This window comes from Apaloderma vittatum, unplaced genomic scaffold, assembly GCF_000703405.1.
Source record: "Apaloderma vittatum isolate BGI_N311 unplaced genomic scaffold, ASM70340v1 scaffold34225, whole genome shotgun sequence".
Classification (NCBI taxonomy): domain Eukaryota; kingdom Metazoa; phylum Chordata; class Aves; order Trogoniformes; family Trogonidae; genus Apaloderma; species Apaloderma vittatum.
Genome location: NW_009715995.1, coordinates 648 through 25,672, shown reverse-complemented (window position 1 = coordinate 25,672; position 25,025 = coordinate 648). Strand labels below are relative to the sequence as shown.

Genomic DNA, 25,025 nt, shown 5'->3' with positions numbered 1-25,025 from the left:
TGAAAAAACTTTTTTTTAAAAAGAAGTTAAAATGAACTTTCCCATGCAGGTGTGCTGTTTTCTGGCTCCCCTAAGAAGATAATTTCTAAATTTTACAGTTTTGAGCTACTTGAGGTACTTTCTAGCACCTAAATTTTCTTCATATCTCTAAGTTAATTAGAGATAGGATCTACGGATAAATTGTTATTAATTTTACAGCAGTGCAAGAAAGCATAACACCAGAATTACATTAGATTTAGGAAATCTTACTAAATGAGAAAGAGTCTAAGCTAGCGTCTGTTGAGATTAATGATAAAATGCCTGCTTATGTCAATACAGGTGCTACTAGCTTTGCTTTTGACCAAAATCATGACTGTTTACATGATGCTTTAAAGCATCATTCTCAAAATTCCATTGACCTTTTAAGTTGATGTCTGGATAAATATAATTGTAACCATCAAAGAAAACCATCTCACACCCAGTTCTTAAAATATGTCATTAAAGCTGATATGAAATTATATTTACTTGAAGATGATTCCCTCCTAAATATTAACAGAAATAAAAGGACAACTGTCCGTGCCCTCTGGTGTGAGTTTCCTTTCCAGTTAATACTTCTGATCAACCTTTGATTGGAATAAGAACTGACAGAGAAAAGTTGCTGATTTTTCCTGCAGTCTAGGGGACCCTTCCCTATCCGTTCTGGATAAGAGTATTTCAGGTGGCTGATGTAGATGATGTTGTGGATGCGTTTTGTGCGTGTGGACTGATGAAACTAATTGCATAGAGAAACAATAACAACTATGAATCTCTTCCCATATCTCGTCATGATTGTTGTTAATTGATTACGTTATTGTGGCTTTTATCTCCTTGTGTGTTGTGTTAGTGAAAGAAGTTAAAGACCTGACAAAGCTTATGCTAATTTAATGGTTATTGTACGTTCAGTGTGTATTCAGTATAACTGTGTTTCCATAAGAACTTTTCTTATATAAACTAGAATCAAGTTATTTTAGTGTAACTGTTGCACCAGGAATATTAAATGAGCTCTGCATTCCTCAGTTCATTATATTAACACTTGAGACTTTTCTCCCCCAGGTTTGCATTCACCGTGTTAGATCGTGCAGCAGCATTCGCTTTATAAAATCAAAATATGTGTGCGTGTTTGACAAATCTGCCCTCAAGTTTAGTCATCAACAGCGATTATTCAGAACATCTGCTGGTAATCTTTTTCATAATAAAATAATTTATTGTATTTTGCTGTTTAATGAGTGTTATGTTAGCGGTTTATATATGACTGATATGCAGACTATTTTTGATACATTCAGATTTTTCTGTCTGATATCCTTGTATTTAATAATAAACATGCTGTATTTCCTTATTATTTGTTTTAAGTTTCATGTGGCCAAATTGTCCAGTTTAAGCTTTCTGACATTGGAGAAGGGATTACGGAGGTGACTGTAAAAGAATGGTAAGTTCTACTTGTTAGAAATATCCTAGGAAATCAGCAAGGAGTTTAAGAGCTGTGAGAGTGTGCTTTCTAGGTTGCTAGTGAAGCTTTTGAAGTTTTATTTTCCACAATTTAAAACCTTGCATATACCGCGCTTTAGATTTTGTTTATTTGTAATCTGGTTTATTTGGAAGTGGAAAAGATGGAAGGCGTGGGATGCCCTGCTAGCTCCTGTATATAGGCGTTCCTTCAGAGATTAACGTTTTTAGAATCAGGAAATGTGTCTCTTATTATACTTAACTTAGGCTAAACTAGAAGCAACTTACTAGTCTGGAGAATCCATAGAATTTTATCGTATACCTCTTCTCTATTGACTTTAGTAAAAAATTTGAAGATTTAAATTGTAAAAAGGAAAATCAAAGTGTATGGTGAAGGAAGACATTGATGAAATGCCTTGTTCTTTTTACAAATAGGTGAAAATACCGATCTTTGCATAGAAGACAGTGCTTTCAACTTTGTTTCTTTTCTGAAACTGATCACACACTGATCTGGCAACTTGAAACTAAGAACGTTAGATTGAGACTAAGCTGGGCTCATTCTTGGTTTTAGATGGCTTATAATCTGTCATGTAAACTCTGCTTTACTAAAGGAGTAGTAAAAATAAATGTTTGATGGTACTCTAAATCATGGTGTCATTTCACACAACAAAGGGTTCTGGAGCAGCCAGGCAAAAGGTAGAATTTGTCTTCTTATCTGGAACACATTGTTGTGAGGCGATGTACATAGCTGAATTTATCAAAAGAATACACAGCATAGATTTTTACATTTAATATGTTTTTACTAGCCTGTATCTTTTCTCTTAGGTACATAAAAGAAGGTGATAGCGTGTCTCAGTTTGATAGCATCTGTGAAGTACAAAGTGATAAAGCTTCTGTTACTATTACTAGTCGTTACGATGGCATCATTCGGAAACTCCATTACAACTTAGATGAAATTGCTTATGTTGGAAAACCATTAGTGGACATAGAAATTGATGCTTCAAAAGGTATTGTAAGCTGATTTTTTTCTCTTGCTTATTTTATATTTGTCGTCATAAAACTATCAGTGACAGAAGAATTTGCTTTTTCCTCCTGATAATCTTAAAACTGAATTTTTTCCTCTTTATAGAGTCAATAAAATTAGGTAGAGAAAGCTGTGACATTTTATTAGGATTTAAAATCTCAAAAGTTGGAAAATAGTTTTAGATTGGATCTTAGGAAAAAATTATTCAGTATGAGGGTGGCAAGACTCTGGAATAAATTATCCACAGAATAGTGGAGGTTGGAATTCAACAAATGCTTATAATGCAGTAAAGTTAAATTGTTTATTTGTTTGTTTCCAGGTGTTGCTCCAGAAGAAGATGTTGTTGAAACACCTCCTATGTCTCATGAAGAGCACACTCACCAGGAGATAAAAGGTCACAAGACGTTAGCAACTCCCGCAGTTCGTCGTCTGGCCATGGAGAACAATGTATGTTTGCTGAATCAGGTCCTGCTGCATTTTATCCGCCATAGAGCAGTTTGACTGATCAGGAGAACATTGATCTAGAGGGATGTGCAGCGAGAAGTGACTTGTTTTCAAATACTTTTCAAATGTGTAAAAATTGTTGTAAAGATGAAGAGGATTGTGCTTTCTGATGCAGTATGGTGGATAGGAAGAGAACTACTGGGCTTAAAATGCCCCTAGGATGCATTAGGCTGGAGACTGAGAAAACCTTTTTAGAATAAAAACAAAGTATCGGAATGGATTCCTAGAAGAGGGAAAGGAGGAGAGAAAGACTGAATCTCAGCTTCAGCTACTGTGTTCAGTTTTTCAGATTTGTATTAGAGCAGAGGATGACTAGGTGATCCAAGCATTTTTCTGATTCTTTTTAACTGTGAATCTATGAATATTCTGTTGGGTTTGAAAGTTTATGGATGCATTTTTAGGAGAAAAATAATAAGTAGGGAGAATTGAATGACAAATAGTTTTCCTCAGATTACTATTTCACTATTGATCCTGTGAGGTAGTTAAGGGATAAGTAATATTCATAGTTCTTCCTTAATGTGTGCATTTAGACAACTAGTGGGCCTTCTGCATGCATTTCAGCAGTGTTGAGTACCTAATAAATCATGGAAAGGGGAAGAAAACTGTAGGTATGCTAGATCAGTGACTGGAGTAACTTTTAACTGTAGCTCAAAATATAGGATGGTTTTTTATTGCTTTAAAACCAAAGTGTCATAGCTTGTTATGTACTTTTCAGATTAAATTGAGTGAAGTTGTTGGAACAGGGAAAGATAACAGAATCCTTAAAGAAGACATACTGAATTACTTGGCCAAACAAACAGGAGCTATTTTACCTCCGTCACCTAAGGCTGAAATTATCCCACCGTCACCAAAATTAGAGACTGTGCCAGCTGCTCCAAAGGACAAAGCACACAAAATTCCTCTGCCTGTTTCCAGACCCATTGTGTTTTCAGGAAAAGATAAAACTGAACCTATAACAGGTAAATCTTGCAATAGAAAATCTTGAGACCATGTTCATAGTAGACTGCCGGTAAATGTTACTCAGTGAGCTGATGACTCCTTCTGATGAGAGTATGTTTCACGTTGTTGTCGTGCAAATGAGCAGCAGAAAAACATGCTCTGTAAGAAGATGATGCATGAAATTTTGTGAAATAATTGTTCATGTTTTGGTTGGCTAAAGTTGGGCTGCAAGTTGCGTCTTCTCATTTTTAATTCATGTTGCTTCAAATGTCTGCTGAAACAAGTAGGAATTCTGAAACGTGAATTTGTCACAGCATGAATCATGCAATTAGCAGCAAAGTGCAGTGAATTTAAGGGTTTGTCAGTGTTTGTCAGTGTTTAATAATAGCGTGCTTCAGCATTCACACTTGTTCTAGAGAAGAGTGCAACAAAAATTAGGGAAAGTCACAATAGAAGAGGAAGGTAAAAGGTTTTGTCCTTCAGGCAGTGTTTCTTTGGAGAGGATGGGAATAGTGGTGTAGATTACTGTGTTATGATTCCAAATACATACATATATAGGAGAGAGATGTAGTAAAATAATCTGAAATGTTACAGTCATAAAAATTGAGTTGCATTTGGTTGATCCGAAAGTGAGCTTTACCCTGTCCTTTTTTTTTTTTGTGTGTATTGGGTTTTGTTTTGGTTTTAAGTTGTGGAATAGAAATAAGTAATTGAAATTGCACCATAACTCTTCCCAGAAGCTCATTTTGTTGGTTTAAGAAGTCAGTGAATATTTTCCAGGTTTTCAGAAGGCAATGGTAAAGACTATGAGTGCAGCCCTGAAGATACCCCATTTCGGTTACTGTGATGAGATTGATTTGACTCAGCTTGTTCAGTTGCGAGAAGAGCTGAAACCTCTCGCACAAGTTCGTGGAGCTAAGCTTTCCTTTATGCCTTTCTTCATCAAGGTGAGATGTGCAGCAGAGCACTGCGTGGAGTACTTAACGCAGATTTTGTCAAAATCTGATCAATGATTGTTGTAAGTTTGGAGCACCTCTTATGCGTGTGAATAATTGCAGGTCTCAACTTTTGTTTATTGAACCACTTAGCAATTTACTGTTGCAGTTATAGTTAGCATTATGTAATATCATGGAAAAAACTTGAAATACTGATGGGGAAGGATAAAGCAGACAAAGCGTTATTCATTATGGGAGTAGATGTCACTAGGTGTTTGAATTAGAGAGACAAACTTTGGAAACTCAGTATTTTTTGTGAGCTCCACTGAGATGAACATCACATGAAATGCATTGTTGTTGTTAATATTATTATTGTTAATATATTTTTGTTGGTAATGAATCCCTGAGGTGAATCAGTATGTCTCTTCTGTTGTTCGGAAGACTGGGCACGTGCACACCCTTGGTTGCCGTGGTTCCGTTTCTAACAGCCGGCATCTGTGCAGGCTGATGCAGTGCCTGAGCCACGCGCTGAATGCATTGAGTGATGGTTTACTCTGAAACTTCTGGTAACGCTCTTTCAGTTAGTGCTGCGAGAGCACTCATTGTGCGCACTCTCTTTTGGACGCTTTAATGTTACTCCCTTGGAATAGTTCTCATTTAAGTGGAGAGCTGAGAATGACATTGTTACTGAAACTAATAGTTTTGGGATATTTGATTTGAATTGTGAAACAGAAATCATAAATGTAGATTTAACTCCAATTATAGTTGAGAAAGGGATTATCAGTTTTCATATGTCTGCCTGAAGTATATTTGTGTTTCGGTTTTTTTAAGTTGTCTTTTTCTTTCATGCTCCTAATAATGACAGAGTATCAACAGTCAAGCTTAGGAGAGTTTGAGACAAACTTGATTTCATTGAGGAAATTCATGTTGTTATTAATTTAAATTGTCTCTCACCATTTCTTCCTTTCCATGCAGCTTTTCAGTTATAAAATATAAAAATCTATCATTTTTTAATTTTATATTTAACAGGCAGCCTCTCTGGGATTATTGCAGTATCCCATTCTTAATGCTTCGTTGGATGAAAGCTGTCAAAATGTCACATATAAGGTTTGTAAAACACTCATAAAAGTTGTGAGCAGAAAACATAAACTAACAAGCTAACAAGGGGTTTTCAGCATGTCTGAGCTAATTGTAAGAACCAAAATTAAGGTGTTGTGCAGAAAAATAATTTGTGTGTCCAGATTCTAAGACTGGATTTGATTTATTGTTGATCTTATTTCATTAGTTAATTTAGTGAAAGTCACTTTGTTATTCAGGCTTACTTCAAAAATGTATATTAATAAAGTGATTTCCTATTTTTCACTGAAGATAGGCCAAGCATTTAAAATGAGAACGTTTAAAATCAGTGATCTTTATGTATTTAAGTTATATTTTAAAACTCTGTTTTGATAAAAATTATTTAATTTTCATACAATGTGCTGGATTGATATATTGGTCAGTCAGCGTCTCTTTTCTTAATTGATGTGTGCACGCTCCTTGTAGTAGGAACTCCTTTTGTGCCGTTTTATCAATAGCTCAGATGAATCCTTACATAATCCTTTGAGCAAATGAAAGGTAACTCAGTTTTTGGTTCTTTTTTTGCTTTTAGTGTTGTCTTTAAAATCTGCTAGTCGTATTTTGTTACTCATATAATCATCCTGAAGTGAAATATTTTCAGTGCAAAATTGATTCCAGGATTTTGTATTTCCTGGATGTGAAATTGTGAAAATGAGTTTGCACTTTGAAGATGCGGAAAACATCTGATATTTAAAAATTTACATCCCCTTCTCCCCTCAAAGTCATATTGAGGAGTTGCTTACTACAGACTGCACTTTCTAGGTTAAAAAGATATGCAAACAAGACGTTTTTCAAGTGCTTTTTTATGCAAAATATATTTTATGTCGACTGCTTATATTAATGTCTGGTTAATGAAACTTACTGCAGGCTTCCCACAACATTGGAGTTGCTATGGACACAGAGCAAGGCTTAATTGTCCCCAATGTGAAAAATGTTCAAGTCCGCAGTGTGTTTGAGGTTGCTTCTGAATTAAATCGCCTACAGTCCTTGGGCTCTGCAGGCCAGCTGGGAACAAATGACATCACTGGGGGAACATTCACCCTTTCAAATATTGGCACAGTAAGTACAGGAAAAATGAGAACTTAGGTCTGAAAACTGCTTCTCAGGTGAATACCTTAGTTAAGTTTAATATACACTGAACAAAACCTGTAGCAGTTAATGCAAGAGGCAACCTGCTTAAAAAACCCCATTATTAACTAATATCACAGCTTTTTCTTTTCTAGATTGGTGGCACTTACACCAAACCAGTAATACTACCTCCTGAAGTAGCTATTGGAGCACTTGGAAAGATACAGGTATATCAACTTTATCTCAGTGATGGGAGTGTTTAACTTTAGCTAAGTATGGTCACCTGTAATGAAAATTAAATGTAGGGTGTCCCTTTATTTTGTTTTTCTTATATAAATATTTCCTCTTTATGTTACAGAAACTGTGTAACTTGTGATTAAAAAGTTTTGTGATGTTTTTAGATGATTGTCCAGAGACAGCAAATGTTTAAATCGGAGTTTGTTATGCCAAAGTTTCAGATTTGTTTTCTGGAATCCTGTTATGTTTCACTCACATGGCTGTTCAGCCTTCTAGTTATTAAGAAATGTCAGTATATTTTTACAAGTTTTGTAACATGGCAATAGCATTTTTGCTATCATCAAGGAGAAAACTTGAGACTGAAAAAGTGTTTGGAAAATGAAGTTTAATTTCATGAGCCAGATAGCCAAATCCATGCAGAACTGTGTATGGTGCAGGCAGTTCCATATTTCCTGAATTTCAGGCTTTAATTCTTTGATATAGATATTTAAGATCAGTGCTGGAAATGAAATCAGTATTAATTTAAAATACTTTTTCTATGTTATTCCTCTGAGCCTTTTGTTCAGGGGATGCTTTAAGGGAACCATCACTTTGAGCGCTAACAGTGCAATAAACTATTCAGGAGGAAACTTTTGAGTCACGAAGGATTCTCCCTACCTCAGTGTTACCACGGTGGTGGAAACAGGATGTCATTGTTTGTTATGTAGGGTTGCAACGTGTGTAGTCTGCAGCACAAACAATAATGGGAAGGTCTTTGTTTTTTGAATGGCATTACTGCTGTCTGTCTAATTTAGCAATATGTTTAAATTTAGATAAACTAACAATAAAAAATAGAGTTTTGTTATTGAAAATATTTAATGTTTTTATTTTTTCCTCCTCCCGATTTTCAGGTTCTTCCTCGGTTTAATGGAAAAGGTGAAGTATATAAAGCACAGATAATGAACGTGAGTTGGTCGGCGGATCACCGCATCATTGATGGAGCTACAATGGCCCGGTTTTCTAACTTGTGGAAATCTTACTTGGAAAACCCTGCTTCGATGCTGCTAGACCTTAAATAAAGGAAACCATGGCTAGAACATGCCTTTAAACTTTGTCAGTTAGACTGAATAATTACGAAAGCTGGCTCTGCTAGCACGTGCCCTTTGCTACTCGCATTATATAGTAATTTTATGTGGTTAAAAGTTCTTAACAGCTGATAACAGTCATCAGCGAGTCGTTTCTTCTGTTCATTGGTAGTGCTGTAATTTCTTCTACAGCAGGCTGTCAAACTTAATAGGTCATGGTGCGACTTCTGCATATGGTGATGGAATGTCTTTAATTTGCCTTTTATAATATGTGCAGTTGTGAGGCTTGATGAGACTGAATGATATCGATCTACACCTACAGTATTTATAACCTGGTTAACTCATTTTGAAGAGAAATACTCATAGTTCTTCCTTGTTGGATACGTAACTTTATTTTAATAAGATCCAAATTTCCAGAAAAGTTATGAAACAATCATATACAAATAAAATGCCTTTTATGCTTCTGCTGCAAGATGTCCAGAGAACTTTTTGTTGTTTAACGGAGTAAACCTCTCAACCCTTTTGCTAGTCTGCTTTTCCTGGCGATTATTTGCACAGGTACTCTTTACCAAATTATAAATGAAGGGGCCATATTTATTCAAATGCTTACTGTTAACATTTATTGATAACTATCAGGGCCTTAATATGCCTCAGAAATCCTATATTTTTATAGGCTGGAAATAGTTGCAGTCCTTGAATACTTTCCAGTTATTTCTGTTTCTTATAGAAAGTATCTGTCTGTTTAAAAAAATAAATTATCTCATGTGTTACTCTATCTTTAGGTAAGCCTGGCAGTAAGCAGAACGTGTTCTACAAGCTTTCATTGTGCGATTGATGCTTAGATACTAGATTCTGGCAGATTAATCGGATACCGCAAAGAACTAACTTTAAAAAAATATTATGTGAGATAAGGACTTTTTAAACTCAGTTACAAGGCACATAGTCATAGAATGGCAGAATGTTTCCAGGCGTGAGGCTTCCACCACCTCTCTGGGCAAGCTATTCCAGTGTAGCACCGCTCTCATTGTGAAGAATCTCCTCCTTACATCTAGTCTAACTCTATCCCCTTAGTTTATAATGAATAGGTTTGAGTATTGCCTTCAGAATACACGACAGTTATGTGGCTTTAAGGGAAAATGATGAGGGTTGCACTGGTTATTGAACAGGAGATATGAAGAAAAGAGTTGGATATAAATAGCTTCTAGAAACGTAAGTTGCAAACAGACACAAGAAAAGACAGTTACGTGGCCTTAAAAAGTAATTTGTGAGACACAAAATGCACATTTCCTCCTTTCTTTAGATGTATCAAAAACTGCCTCTACAGGAGCATTCTCCAAAACTGTAGACCAAGGTTGTCCCTTGCATTTAGCTGTGAAGATGCGAGACCGAAGGTACCAGAGGTAGAATTTCTGCTATCCTCGATGCTGAGACCAAGCAAGAGGGAAGCTGGTAATGCTGGAGAGGGAGCATAGGAGCGTACGTGTAAGGTGCTATTTATCTTTCTTTTGTGGTACAAGGGTCTTTTATATATCGATCATTTATTGCAAAGTTTGACTAATATATCATGCTTATCACCAATTTCATTTTTTATCAGGTTTATTAATTCCTAATAAAAAAAAGCCACAAAGAATTTTAGTAATATTGTTTTTATTTATTAAATTTACGCAGGCAGTCCTGTCTGAAAGAATACAACCTAATGGCTGCTCTCCTACAAGTATATTGGTCTGAATAGTTTATTTTTTGATTGGTTGACTGTGGAAAAAATAAATAGAGGAAATATAAATGTATGATAGAAAGCAATAAAGTGATTTTGAAATGTTTGAGACAATAATTTTGCTTACAGAAGGAGTCTGAAATTTCTTCATCTTTCAAAACTCTGGTAAAAGGGAAAGTTATTTTTAGTTCATAGCTCTTATTATCTGTCTCTTTTAAGGACAATTATTACTTTTTTATATCGAGAAAAATGTTGTTTAAAAAAAACACTGAGGATTGAATCTATATGAAAACTGAAAGAGGAAATACCTGTACCAAAAAATTCTTGGATAATCTTTGCTTTTGTGCAACTTAAAAGACAAAAAAAAAACCACCTCAGAAGATTAAAAGCTAAAGCAGTTAATGACTTTTTAAATAGGTGTAAGTGTTCAGCTGCTTAGTTGGTTATGGATTGGAGAGGGTTTTTGGTTATAAAGTTCTATGTGGTAATGCTAGAATATAAAGCTAACAATGAGGAAAAATTATTTCTAGTAAAAGGTTATAACGAAATGAATGATAGTTTTAAGATTCTATCTCCATGTTTTATGCTCCAGTACAAGAATTGGTGATAATTATCCAGATTTTGATAGTTTGCACTAAAATTTTTCAACAAGATAGTTCTTTGGCATGGGCAAGAGTGAAGTGTAAATTATATAAGTGATGTAATGCTTTTTTCTAGTCTAATTAGTCTAAGTTGCTGCTTAATAGCACTTTGAATCTCACTTTTCTTGCAGAGAAACTGCTAGAGTAAAGGAAGTAGTTGTCATTTTTAATTCAAAATTAGCTTGTTTTTCATTGTGGAGCGTACCAAGTACTCCTGTGTTCCTTTTGTTCACAATTTTTAGCTTTTGGTAATGGGAATCCAGGAGTTTATGGAGTCCAATCCCATTCAGCAAACTGGGAGAACGTTAAGAGTGGTAAATGCTTGGGGGGTTTTGCAGAAGTGCCTCATGTGATACCTTCTATTCCCAGCATAGGTTAAAATTAGAACTAGACTGACGTTGCGTTGGAGTCTGAGTGAGAGTTCTAAATGGTTTTGCTAGTACAGACGAGATTCATAATTCATCTCTGCTCTGGCCTAGAAAGCAATGAGTCACAGAAAATCCTTGAAACACCAAATAACTGAGGTAAGTTGTTAAACTTTCAGGTGCTTGGAGGTGAAGTTGTTGGGAGGTCGATTACTTGGGAGTAAACCTGCAGTTCTTTTACAGCCACACTTGGAAATTCAATTCTAAATTATTGGCTGTGATGGCATGATTAATGTGTTTTTTATTTTCCTGACAAATACTAAAATATAACACCAAGAAGTTTTGATGGTTGTTCTGCTATTGTGTAATTAAATCTTGAAAATTAAGTCATATACTTTATCCCTCTTTCATAATTCATGGTTCTAAAGCAGTATTTGTTGATTAATGTGCTTTCCACAGCAAAAGAGTTGTCCAGTGTAGGTTTTAATGAAAATAAGTATTGTTTTGACTGTATAGTTGGGGGTGTTTTGACTATATAGTTTTATTAGTACAAGGTTTAACAAGTGTCTAAATATCTCTTCTGCACCATTTATATAAAACGATTTCTAGTTTTCTACATAAAAATGTCTCCCAAACAAGAAGAAATGATAGGTTGGGTAAATCAATCTCAGAAGTTTAATCCTGAAAAATGAGGCAATTTAAGTTGTAAGTGAGGGCAAAAAACCTCATACAATGTCTTAGTTATTACTGCTGTATATTGGGGTGAGGAATGGGAAAGGTAACTCCTGTGAAAGAGAATGAATTTTCCAACGAAAGAGAAGTTAATCCTTCAAACTAGTAAATGTGATCACATTTATGTGGGGAATGGAAAGAGGATGCAATCCTCTCTTTAGGAACCCGAATGCCAGACTGCATTGTGCTGGACTGTGATTGCCATTTGTGTCACCTGTCAAATCTTGCCATTTTTCCCTAACAAACAGCGAACAGTTAAGAATCCTTAATATTAATTTATTCGACCAGTTTATTCAAGCGCTGTAATTTGGTTTTTTTGCTGTCTTTACAACAGAAAGCAATCCTGACAATTTAAATGTATTATTTGCCTACAGAGTTTAAATAAAGTGATCTCAATATAATAATGTTTTTACAAATAACTGTGTTAGCAAAAGACATGGTAAACATAACATAGAATGATTGATGGTTTGAACACGAAAATGTTCACTAAGCAGTTGTGGCTTATCCGCAATTGAATGTAAATATCTACCTAGTATTTATACCAGGTAGCTACCGGGATGCAGCTGCCAGGATTTAATGGCTTTAAGAGGCACATAACAGCTTAATTTTTTCCTGCGAAGGGAAAGAATGTTCAAAATTGCCTTTAATAATTATGGTCAGCACTCAGCCTGCCACTGGAAGGAACTGAGGGAAGCAGTTGTTCCCTAAGAATGCAAAGATTGCAAGAGTATAATTTCTAATGCAAAATGCAATTATCTAATTTTACAGAGGGAAAGCAGTTGGTAAAATTCTATATGTTGACTAAATTTAATAATATAACCAAGTGAGTATTGCAGCGTTTTAGTTTCATGTCGCTGTTCCCATGTGATAGCCGAGGCACGCGCTGATGCATCGAGCCTGAAATTCTCAGGGAGGTTTCTGTGCCTGGATGTGAACATGTAAGGGTCATGGCTGGAATGGCCGTTTGCGTTGGGACATTCACTGCTGTGAAGACACTTTGGGAAGTGAGAATACACAAGATAAATGAAGAACTGCAGAAAGAAAAGGAATTCAGACAGATAGCAGGAAGGTAGGTAAATTGTAGATCTTCAAGTGTGTAAAAAGCTAGACCATATGTTACATTTCAGAAGACTATAATTTCTCATTTTGAACTCATACAGAGTCTTATTCTTTAGTCCTTATTCCAGCGGAATTCCCACCTGTTAGAATCTAGCAAAATAGTCAGGTCAAGCCAAGAATTGTGTTCTGTAATAAAAATATTAGCCAAAATACTAAAAACTCTAGATTCAAATATTAAAATCCTATGGATGTTAATACCCTGTGGATATTCTGATCAGTGGGTATTTAATTTGTAATGCTTTCTTCTCAGTGGAGGTATTAACAGGGTTGCTTGGTCTTCTGTCTGCCCAGCAATTTCTTGAAATGTGAAGAAATTTAGTATTCTATTTTGAGAAGTCTTCCTAATTTGTCAGATGTGCTGGAATTGGAATAACAAATTCAAAAGTTACTACTGAAAAATAAAAGCAGAAAGAAAGAGAACTAGCCTAATTTTCATAATTCTTGTCTAAGACCCCTGTGGAAATCAAGCTAAAAGATTCCCTAGCTGATAGATTTGGTTTGATAGCACTGACATTTGGTGGAACTGAAGGATTTCTTTTTCAGAGACTGCTTCAAAATGAACAGCTTTGGGACTTAATCCATGTGACTGTATATTCTCTTGCCCTGTTGCAACATGATGAAAGTGAATGAAGTTATGCCCTCCTTCTGACTGTGAATTTGAAGAACTGTAAAATAGAATTCCTATATATTACCTCACCAAGCATTACTTATGTTCATGTATTCCCTCAAACCGATAGTATATTTAGCATCCAGACAAAGTAGATGTTGTTTGACACCTCTAAAGGCTACTGTCTCTTTGTTCCAGAAAATGGAACAGACAGTAATTATTGCCTGTATTGGTTGTTGCACCACTAACAGATCTTGCCCTTGTAGGCTGCTCCTTGTCTGGGAGGAGAGAGCTGCTTTAGCAAAGCTCAAAGAAAAAGTTGTTCATGAAGATGGAAGAGCAATTTTGAGGATAGAGGAAGAAGAATGGAAGGTAACGTTGATAGAAATGAATATTGCTTGGGTTGAGTGACTGATGCATTAGAAAACTACTGTTTACAACTACACACTCACAACTGTACTATTTTTATTCTGTGAAGTGCTCACCATGTGCTTTGCTAACAATGAATTGAGACACACTGTCCTGGGAGTATAAAAGCAAGCTGATATTTTAGTCCTGAATGTTAAGCATTACTCTGCAAAAATACAGCCCAAAAGGCTTTTCTGCATTAGAAATTACTTACACTGCAAATTTGGGGGGTTAATTACATAAATCCCCATTTAATGTCAACACACCAGAACTATTGAAATATATCAACGGGAAAGCCCTCTGTGTTTAGGTGCATGAAAATATTTCTTTGTTTCGTTTGCTGTCTGAGAGTGAAAATGACCCAGAAGATTCCTCGAATACTTTTATTATTGTTTCTAATGCATGGGGGAAGCAGCTAACTGTAGAATCAACAAACAGCATCGGTTCTGAGGCACACTGAAATGTGGATGCCAGTTCCTGGGAAGCGATCAGAATTAGACCCTGTTGAGGCCAGCGAGAGGGACAGCAATAGAATCACAGAATCATTAAGGTTGGAAAAGACTTCGAAGATCATCTAGTCCAGCCGTCAGCCCAACACTACCATGACCACTAAATGCTCTGCTGGTTCATAGGCCAGCGAACTCGTAGTGTACAGATCTCTTACTTTTTCTATCCTGCAGGTCTCCTGTTCTCAGCCACTCGCTGTTTTTCTTAACAGAACAGCAAATACATTTTAGATCACCATTTAAATGCAAGAAGCTATTTAGAGGAGTTTCATCTTCAGTAATACTGGCTGTTTCAGAAAAAGGAAACAAACAAAAGCAGGCCTGAGGCTTCTCAAGCAGCGACAGTAGTGCAGATGGCTAAAGCCTGGGAGCAGAAAGTGGGCAGGTTAAATCTGTTGTCAGAATGACCTGCACTTGATGATGTTCATTTCAGAATGTTACAGTGTATCTTGGAGAATGAAAGAATTATTTTCTTTTTTTTTCTATTTTTTTTTTAATCTCAAGACTGTTACTGTTTCAAATAAAACTTTGACCTAAGCTTGTATTCTTTTTGCATACTAAGCTGAATTTCCTCGGGTTCATATTTCTTGACTTAGACACTGCCTTCGTGCTTATTGAAACTAGCCCACCTCCAGGAATGGCAGCTTCATAGAACTAGTTTGCAGAAAATTCCTCAGTTCATTGGAAGATTTCACAATCTCGTCGTTCTGGATCTATCCCGGAACTCAATTGAGAGCATACCTAAAGAACTTGGTGAGTCATGATTTCTTTTATTTTAAGCTGCTTTTCTAAGCAAATTAATCTTGCAGAAATATGATGGTTTTGTGCACATTGCCTGTTTAGGAGTCCTGTTGGGTTGTTAGAAAACAGATGATTTAAATCTGATAGTAAGATACAGAGATCTTAAAGCTATGGATTCTCTATAAATTTAAAAAAAATGTCCAGATGGAAGAGACGTACCTTTATGAAATCTCCCCATGAGAAAAGAGCTTCTTAAGCACAGCAGATACTGAGCTTCAGAATGTAGCTAGAAAAGTGATACTGAAAAACAGGCTTCAAGTTCTGAGTCCCCAGCATGAGTAGCCTGTGTTTATAAGTTGGTGGGGTTTTTTGAGCTTTTGGGTTTTTTCCGTAGCGCTTAACTAGCGTGCAGTTCTATACTGAAGAATTCTGAAGTCCTACTATGTGAATTTCAGTGGATTTTTTTTAATGAGAATATAGAGCACCAAACCAAGTAATATTGTATTTCAAATAGAATGAACATGAATATTTATCGTTTCCCATTTGTACTCTCTGCAGGCCAGCTGACTAGCCTCCAAGAGCTGCTGCTCAGTTACAACAGAATAAATTCTGTTCCTGAAGAAATAAGTAACTGCGTCAGACTGGAGAGACTGGAACTGGCTGTCAACAGGAGTATCTGTGATCTTCCTCCTCAGGTTCTGACAGACTGTTTTGTTTAGTTTTGTTTAATGATCTTTTGAATTTATCCAAACCCAGTTATCATTGAATGTTGCACTCCATGTTTTCAGGTTTGCTTTGATATTCTGATTCCACTAGTCCATAAAACCAGATATGTGAACAGTATTTATATGACTAGTGCATACAGGACAGCGATACACTTGATGTTATATCGTCTAGGCTGACGTTTTTCACTGATTTATCCCACTGGGTATGTCACACCTTAGCACAGAGAAGTTCCCTTTTTTGCCAAGAACACAAGTTCATGCCATGTGCCAGGACACAACTGTGAGCTTCTTTACCGGAGCTGCTACCTATGAAAAAGATTTGTGTGATTTATACAGCTGCCTATGCACAAAGGTTGGAAGGAATGTTGTTCTGAGATGTTTAAAGCAATTAAGAGAGAATAAAACAACTGATCACCTACTATTAAGCTTTAATTTGGACCAATGTGGTCCAATGTGGATACAGGCCACATGGTGCAGCATGGAGAGAGCAAGCTTTTAAATTCACAGCTCACAGCAAATTCGTGGCTCTGTCCTGTTGAGACTACGGTGATGTGAACACTGCGACGCTTTGGTGCTACGTGCTTGAGTGGCGTTCAGCGTTTAGACAGCTGGACCAGATTTGCAATGAAACACCTTTGCATCACTTGAACATTGTAAAAGTACCTGGAGGCAGGATTCGCCAAAGGATTTAGATGTTGCAGTAGTGAATAATGCTATGCTTAATTTTTAGAATATCTCCCCATAGTAGTACACTTAACGAGATGGAAGCTGTCTAGGTTCGCTCTAAAATACGGTACGTGCAGTTTGAGCCAAAAGAATCTGAATACCTGACTAATGAAAATGGCATATGGCATGGAGTATGAAATACTAGGACAGTGGTGTCTTTAAAGTTCCTTTTCTCCTCAAGGCTCGGGGTATATGTGTGTGGCAGGCACGGCATTCAGCTTCGCGGCAGTTAGGGCACGTGCTACCAGGTGGGAAATCAAGTTCTTCTGCCTGCTCAGTTTCAAACCTCCCTCCCTTCCAGGTGAGACCCATACCTGTTAGGTAATAGAGCTAATGTAACTCAGAACCCATTCTGTGTTTACTGACTCCAGAAGGTGTTTTAATGTTTTTAAATTGTTTCTTTGCTTCAGTCAATGTTATTACAGCACTGCTGTAATGCAACAGTTATACAGACCTGCATTAAATCTCTTTTCAGCTCAGTGATTTAAAGAAGCTTTCCCACATAGATTTATGCATGAATCAGTTTACTACCATCCCCTCGGCTCTTCTCAACATGCCAAATCTAGAATGGTTAGATATGGGGGGGAATAAACTCCAGGAGCTTCCTGATGCAATTGACAGGTAAATAAAACTTAAAGCTCACATCTTAGTCTCAATTCCACTACACTGAAATTCTAATTATTAAATCCTACTTCAAAAGATTACTTTAATGTTAACCTCACTGCAAACTTAAGATTTATTAGCCCTAATGTGATATTTTGGATGAGCTGGAATAATCCATTCAATAAACAATAAACTTAGTATCACCTATCAAGTTAAATATTTCTTGCCAATGACATATTCAACCAGTTAGGTGATTATCTTGGATATTTGATTTCCCTTGAGAATTTTTGTATTCTTTATGAGAGTCTTCTATGTGGCTGTAAAAATGAATCAATTACTTTATATTAATGACTGATAATATTGATTTTCTAAATTTGATTGATTGTGCAAATCCCTATTTTACAGAATGGAAAATCTCCACACTTTATGGCTCCAAAGAAATGAGATAAACTCTTTGCCAGAAACCATTAGTAATATGAAAAATCTTAGTACTCTTGTTCTTAGTAACAACAAACTTAAGGATATTCCAGCTTGTATGAAGGACATGACAAATCTAAGGTAAGAAAAAAACAACAGAAATAAAAATACTAGAAGAGAAGTCTTAAAGCCTCCTTTGAGTTGTATAACGTAGAGTGATACTAAGGAAGTGGAAAAGAAATGGCACGTCTGTGGCTGCACAGCTGGACACACCACCATATAAATCAGCATAATTACACAGATCCAAGCAGTTGAGGATCTGGTCAAGAAAGGTTCGTGTAGCACAACTCATTTAAAAAAAGCAAGCTATGGTAGTTACAGTCCCAGAAAGGAGACTGTAATAGATTTGGTCATTTCTGAAAGGTCCAAATGCTCACTAATTACCCTTTTGTATCACTCTCTAAAGCCAAGAGCTAGGAGGAAAAGTAAGTGGCAAGCATGAAAATGACAAAAAGTACAACTCTGGCACTGAGAAGTCAAGCATTCAGAATTAAACAAAAAGGATTAGGTATGAGGGTATAGATGAAACTCTCCTGTACTAGATTTGAAAAATAACAGAAGAACGTGTGTATACTTTTAATTGGTAGACTCGGGAATACTGATCTGTATACTGTGCCAGAAACTTGCCTGTTGTTTGCATTTTCATGTGGATTACTGGATGCTGGCCATTCTGGAGAAAGAATCCTTGTCTATATATATCACGTCGAACTCAGTAAGGCAATTTGTGTTTTCACATGTTTTGGAAGAAGCAGCACCTCTCTAAGCAAATACGTATAAGCACAGGCTCAGGGATGGATGAAGAGAAGAGGGAGACAGGGCTGGCTATGGCCTTGCCAGCATTTGTACTCTTGTTCTCATCCCCTCACCTCTGCGGAAGGTCCACAGGCGTGACAGTGGATCAAAAACCTTACGACAAAACGACAAGGACTGCCATGTTTTCTCCCACCACAGCCGGCTACTGTTACTATGAGGCATCTTCTTAGCTTAGTTTACTTACTACTACTGACAGAGCAGTGAGTTTAGCATAAGAAAAGACTTATTTTGCTCAAAATACTGTTTGAGGAACCTTAATTGAGTTTCAAAAGAGCTGTTCTCTCTGGACAAAACCTATTGCAAGTGTAACCTGTTCTGGTGAACTGTCAGATTTGTCAACTTCAGAGACAACCCCCTGGAGTTGGAAGTAACCCTCCCTCCCTGTGAGAATGCAGAAGAGGAGGAGCAACAGGAAATGTTTGGCATTGACTTCATGCACTTGTACATCCAGGAGTCACTCAAGAAAAAAGGTATGGCTTTTTTATTAATTCTGATCTTTGGAATACAGTGGGAAAGGAAAGGATAAACTGGATAAAAGAAAGCTAGACTACATACACAAATGAAACATGAATAATCTTCTTCATAAATGAGTAACATGTTCTAAAAATCTGTGAACTGATTTTTACGGAGGGCAGACAGTGCTTTTAGCAGGAGTTGGCACAGGACTTCATAGGACCAGCATGTATTCTTATGGAAATACACTGGAACCATGGAACATTGGAATAAATGCCCCCGAGGTACCTACAGCCCAGGTAACTGGAGGCTGATGACTGTCCCTTGTATTTGCGATTTAACGGAAGCTGACATGGGGTGGGATTTCTGGCACTGTTTGTCTCATGAAACTCAACTTTCCCTGTTTTTGAATGTTGCCCAGGTGGGGATGTGAGGACTGCTGAAGAGTGATGTGAAGCAGAGATGCCTATGTTCCCAAGGTACAACATTTTTTAGCAATCAACACCTTTTAAATAGAAAATCAATAGAAAATCGAGCCACCTAAACAAAACACCTGCAGAATTTCATCCCATTTCTAAATCACTATGACAAAAAAAATGCTGTTAGTAGGCTCAAAAGTACAGCTTAAAGCTTGCAGTAAGTAACCACTTTTGAACAGATGTGCAGGTATAAAATGTCCTAATTTTCATTCTATATATTAATAATTGAAATGCTCTTGATTTAGAATGCTAAGCAAGCTTTTTTCCTATCACTATTCCATGAATGAATATCAAATTAGCAAATATATATCAAGATAAGAGTTTACAAGTAAGTTTTCTTCCTTAACAGATTCCCCTAGCAGCAGGAAATCACACAGGCCTGCTCACATAATTTAAGAAGAAATACAAAGCTATCCTGAACTTCCAAGTGAAATATGTTAATTTTTCTTATTTTAATCCATTTTCTTTCAGGAAATCTGGCAAGTTGTACTTCTGGTCCTTCTACCATAAATGCCAATGAATAAGGAATGTAACTGGGAATGGAAGAAAATATCAAGTGTACTTTTTTCTAGCAAAGAGGAGGACAACAGGTTTCAAAAATTCCTAGGAATTTTATTTTTCCACTGATGAGGACTGGTTTGCATATTTGTAATTCTCTTTGAAACTGGGAAATATAAGACCATTTCCTGGGTCGAGGAAAGATTAAAGCTTTTTTCTTGTAAGCAACAAGTTAGCTTTTTAGAGAAATCCAGCTAAGTTTTATAGTTTGGGGTTTTTTTTTCCCTACCAATTCCAACTCTATCTCCTGTCATGTAGCTGGCTCTGGTATCAGAGATGGCCTCGGGACAGCTGTCAGCAGGACGTTCTCCAAGGACACAGCAGACTCTGTATAATACTGTAGCGCAGCCTTGTATCCTCGTTGTTGTAAATACTCAATCCGTCCATGATCAATCAGTAGTTTACAGAGGCAACCTATCTCCTTTCGTTCTTCAACAGTAAGTATCCTAATTTCATAAAAAGGAGGAAAAAATAACATGTCAAAAATAGTTTTGTTAATTAACATTAGTAGTGAATCTTAGAAAAACTGTTGAAATCACAGGAAGTTCAATTCAGGCAAGTGTGATGGTTTAGTATTTTGAAATATATGCCCATGAAAATTGTATTTTTAGAGTATTTCTATAAATTTAGAAATTAAAGTGTTTCTGTAAAATGAGTCATTCTGAGGATCCAAAACAACTTCACACACTGCTATATGTAGTTTTCCTTTTCTGCAGGAGTCCACTTGGCAGGAAAATATTACATACCCTTGTAAAGTATCAGACCCACTCTCTGTCTTGCTGAGTGCTTGCTCGTGTTCCTCTGTGTCGTTACTTTGATCTTCCCTTTCTTTGCTCGTAGAGGCTTTGGTTGGGGTTTCTCGCATGCCACAAGTGGCCCAGCTACTCATTCTTTGAAAATAATGAAATTCTATTGGTCCAAGTCCTACTGATTTAAAGAACTCTCTGCCTACATAATGTGTCCAGTCACACTTATGATGGCAACACAGTGCAATAACAATTCCAGCTACAGGCTCACAGTCTTCTCTGTTGCTTTCACTATCAGCAGAACTGTTAGAAGCTACCTTTGTCTTATCAGTCCTAGAGCGTTTGGGTGCAGGCTCTTCATTTCTGCCATCACAGCAAGCTGTATAACTTTCAGCCAGGCATCTCAAAGCAAGATCTGTTGGGGGGAAAACAACAACAAACGATAAAATATATAAAAATGTAAGAACATCCACCACCCAACCAGTGACGAACACCATGCCATTATTTATACAGGGAGTATCATGGTTGGGAATGTATTTCCCAAAGAAGAATAAAAGTATACATCACAAGCTAAGCCAAAAAGCAATTTTAAGGATAACTAAAAATTACAAGCCTCCCTTGAAACACAAACGCCCTAAATGCTAAATTAATAGTATGAGACCTCTGGAGCTACTAAGGGCTTATCCTCTTGCATATTTGTTCTATACAAGTGAATCTGAAAAACTTTGAAAAACTGTAGGAGGATCTCCCCGCTGTAAAACATGCAACTATTTCCTCCAAAATTTTGATATCTAGGACACAACCTATTTAATAAGTATATGTACTACTGAAATCATAGAATCTTAGATCATGCTTAACTGTGTCATCTTTTTAATGGTACCTATACAGGTGTCATATTTGACATGTCCTCTACTCAGTGGACATACATGTTAAAAGAAGTGTATAGTTTAAAATTATCAGGACAGAAACATATTCTTCTCATTTGTTTGCCTGGGATACTATTCAGACAGCCAATACAACTTTAGAAAGAAAAACTGTTTCAGAGGAGAGGTGATGGTGTTAAAAAAATGCTACCTTCAGCAGTTTACAAAGACATGACCCATGCCACCACACCCTGTTCTACTCTATAAAAACAAGAGAGGCTTTACTTCTGTCTGAAGTATCCCTGCATTTATTATCCATTTAGTGCTCTACTGAAGTGAACAGAGTGTTTAGAATAAAATTGTTACATTCGCCAACAAAGAGTCAGAGGGCAAGAAAAGCTTAAAAAGGACAGTTTGAAAGATTACTCCATTCAGATGATAAGATTTAGTATCCTAACCTTCTGTAGCTAACACATACATAAGTCGTACCTGTTGCAGCACCACACAAATGCTTCCCAATTCCTACCACTGGTAGTTTTTTCTTCTCCAAAATAGGTACTTTCTCTGGGGTAGCAAAAAAAATTAAAATTAATACACACACACACAAAATCCACAACAACCCTAGAATCTCTATTACTACAGCTCAAGCAATATTTTTTCTAGATACTGTAATTTCAGTGCACTTTAAAAAACCCAAAAAGTTTACCACTACTGAAAATACAGTGGTCTGTGCGTACAGTTATAAGCCATTAGAAGAAAAGTTTCTTTCTCTAAAACAAATGGAAAGAATTGGATCCTGTGGCTGAGAAGCATATTTAACCGTTCTGGCCTTTCTGTGTGGCCTGTGAAATGTAACTGTGGCATTAATGCAGCTCCTGACGACAGGTGTTCCCACAAATTCTGTAGTGTTGATGTGCACGGCCTACCACTGACACGCATGGCTTGATGCATTCTGCACACCTAAACCAAACAATGCAAAAGTGATTCATCCTGCAAGTCCTAAAAAACCTTCAAAATATATTTTTCATATTTCTCACCTATAATGACATCCTAAAACTGTACAAAAAGCAGAAAAATTTAAATCTTCATTTAATATATATATATGTGCGTGCATATGTATATACACACAGCATTAACACGACCAAGCAACCACTGAGAATAATCTTCAAAACAAGTACATTTAAACATGCTACAAACTGGCTTGAACTCCATCATTCAAAATCTAAAACTAAACCTCTATTTCAGAATTAACGCAAGGCAAGAAGGAACTTACTTAAACATAGATGTTGAATGTCAATTTGAAGCCTCTCAAATATAGAATCTCTCCCTTTATGTTTTCCATCCACCTGTATAAAACAAACCAAGATCATTAAGCAGGGCTAGCCACTCATAATTATAATTTTGCTCTAGGTATTAATGCAGGACCTTTCTCCTGTAAAGTTGACATCTGCACTTTTCCAGCATTATACACCAGGATTTCCTTTTAAGAATTTGCTATTGGCAAAGTAAAAAATGTAGGCAATCGTTCTTCCAAAACTTATAATTGAAAGGCTTTATATTATTTTTTAAGATAAAAGGCAAAGACTAATAGCTTCAATGACAACAGTTTAAAAATCATTCTCCACTACTGTGACAATATCCTCTCTTACCTTGAACCTTGTCGTTGCCCTTTCCACAAGCAAAAACTGAACATTTTCAACATTCTGTAAGGCAACATCAACCCAGTGAGACAGCTTTCCTCGCCCAGCTCCGAACTCAACAAAACATCTTCCTGGACCAAGTAAATGTAATTTTTCCATGTTGCCTAAAATTGAAGCCTACAAACAACAAATGAGTAATGAGCCAAGAAAATGCATACACTGTGTATTGTAATGGCTGATAGAGAAACAATTATTTCACTGAACTGCGGGCTTCTGCAAGTCTTCTCTTCCACAGGGGATTAGCGAAAAAATTGTGTATGTACAGAGGAAAGGGATTATGAATTCTGGCTAGTCAGCATGACCCTGCCCTCCTTCCTCTGCTCACAGAACCCCCCCACAAGCTTCTTTTTCAACATTATTTCTTTTCTTTTCAACATTATTCTCACACTAAATCCACAACACAGCACTGTATCAGCTACTGGGAAGAAAATTAACTATTCCAGACAAAATCAGGACAGGCTATGAGTAAAACAGTGACCATACCTGTTGTTTCAAGTGTTTGAAAGCAGATTCCCCGTTCTTTGGGTCATTTAAGGCTTCTTCTAAAGCCTGGTGGGACAGTATTTGTTCTTTAAGGCGAAGTTCCAGGCCTGCAGGCAAAGGCAAAACTTTTAGATAGAGCATTCCAGTTTGCAAGAGTTTCTGGGTTTGTAACACATGATATTCAGACACGAGCTCAATCTGTAGCACTAACACAGTAGCCAGTTGGGAGCATAAATCTATAATGATATAACAGAGCTGTCTTGTTATCTGTAGTGATATATGGGAAACAAAAACACATATGGGAGGAAATTAGCTATATCAACAGGAGATCGATATTTTATCACTGTCTCAATCTAGTTTATTCTTCTGAGTAAAATTTAGCTATTGCGTGATTGCTGACATCTCAATGATAACTACTTCAGATGTGTTTAGTGCCAAACATCTCATATTTTCACAGATACCTAACAACAAAAATAACAATGAAATATTTCAATTCAATTTAAAACATCTTATTTTCAATAGTAAGGAAGCTTACCATTACTTGCGTTTTTCAACTTGATAATTAAGTTCTCCAGCTCTTCCTTCGACAGAGAAGAGATAGGTACCTTTTTAAGAAAAAAAAACAACCAAAACCGAAAAAGCCACCCATAAATACAAGACTTCATTTTTGCTAGTTCTTTAGTTGCATGATAAATTGCAACATCTCAAGTGTGGACTGAGCTTTAGGATGAATAAATGCACTCACTTGTTCGCCTGGTATTTCTGCCACATCTTTTAAACCTGCATTAATATCTTGAACAAAGTAGACCTTTAAAAAAAAAATAAATCTGATTCTGTTAATTACCAGGAAACAAAACACCAAATTCTTCAGTGTTTTTATTATAAAGTGCATAGCGGCAGGAATCTACTGCAAAAGAAGATATTCCAAGTATTTTTCCCTATAGCCTGATCCTGAATCCCCAGTAGAACTGACTGTTTTAACACATGTTGAGAAGGATGAACATGTTCAAAGGAGCTGCGCTCTCAGCGCTCACTAGACTGACTTCAGAGACCCTCAAGGTTTCCCAGGTCGCGCTAGAGGTGCACTATTGGTACGGCAGAAAGGCAGACAAGAAAGCAGACATCTTGTTTTCCTGAGACAGCTGTGGAGACCTCCATCCTATTCCTTCCCTCGGCCCCGGCTGCAGCTCTCGGCCGGCTTTCCCACCGCGCTGCTGC

The 25,025-nt window shown here is 36.7% G+C and overlaps 3 protein-coding genes across 3 annotated transcripts in view; 2 read left to right on the top strand and 1 right to left on the bottom strand.

The window, feature by feature from the left end:
• Positions 1 to 1,071: 1,071 nt before the first annotated feature.
• Positions 1,072 to 8,682, top strand: DBT (dihydrolipoamide branched chain transacylase E2; the record flags this gene model as incomplete). The annotated part of the gene is made up of 10 exons (XM_009869373.1): positions 1,072 to 1,195; positions 1,369 to 1,444; positions 2,287 to 2,468; positions 2,805 to 2,932; positions 3,705 to 3,948; positions 4,709 to 4,875; positions 5,893 to 5,970; positions 6,847 to 7,038; positions 7,203 to 7,274; positions 8,175 to 8,682. Coding segments are annotated over 10 exons (1,431 nt in total), but the record flags the coding sequence as incomplete, so codon positions are not given.
• A 4,065-nt stretch (positions 8,683 to 12,747) lies between these two features.
• On the top strand, positions 12,748 to 19,981 carry LRRC39 (leucine rich repeat containing 39). Its single transcript, XM_009869371.1, has 8 exons — positions 12,748 to 12,869; positions 13,793 to 13,898; positions 15,037 to 15,193; positions 15,740 to 15,876; positions 17,108 to 17,253; positions 17,641 to 17,793; positions 18,856 to 18,995; positions 19,929 to 19,981. The coding sequence occupies exons 1-8, from the start codon at positions 12,748 to 12,750 to the stop codon at positions 19,979 to 19,981; spliced, it is 1,014 nt and encodes a 337-aa protein (XP_009867673.1).
• Positions 19,982 to 20,239: 258 nt separating this feature from the next.
• TRMT13 (tRNA methyltransferase 13 homolog (S. cerevisiae)) overlaps positions 20,240 to 25,025 on the bottom strand; it is a gene marked incomplete at its 5' end in the record, with an annotated part of 5,346 nt that continues 560 nt past the window's right edge. Inside the window, 8 exons of the mRNA XM_009869372.1 lie at positions 20,240 to 20,461; positions 20,762 to 21,176; positions 22,114 to 22,188; positions 22,898 to 22,970; positions 23,274 to 23,441; positions 23,808 to 23,914; positions 24,343 to 24,412; positions 24,553 to 24,615. Coding sequence (XP_009867674.1) covers positions 20,266 to 20,461; positions 20,762 to 21,176; positions 22,114 to 22,188; positions 22,898 to 22,970; positions 23,274 to 23,441; positions 23,808 to 23,914; positions 24,343 to 24,412; positions 24,553 to 24,615 — 1,167 coding nt within the window. The remainder of the gene's footprint in view (positions 20,462 to 20,761; positions 21,177 to 22,113; positions 22,189 to 22,897; positions 22,971 to 23,273; positions 23,442 to 23,807; positions 23,915 to 24,342; positions 24,413 to 24,552; positions 24,616 to 25,025) is intronic.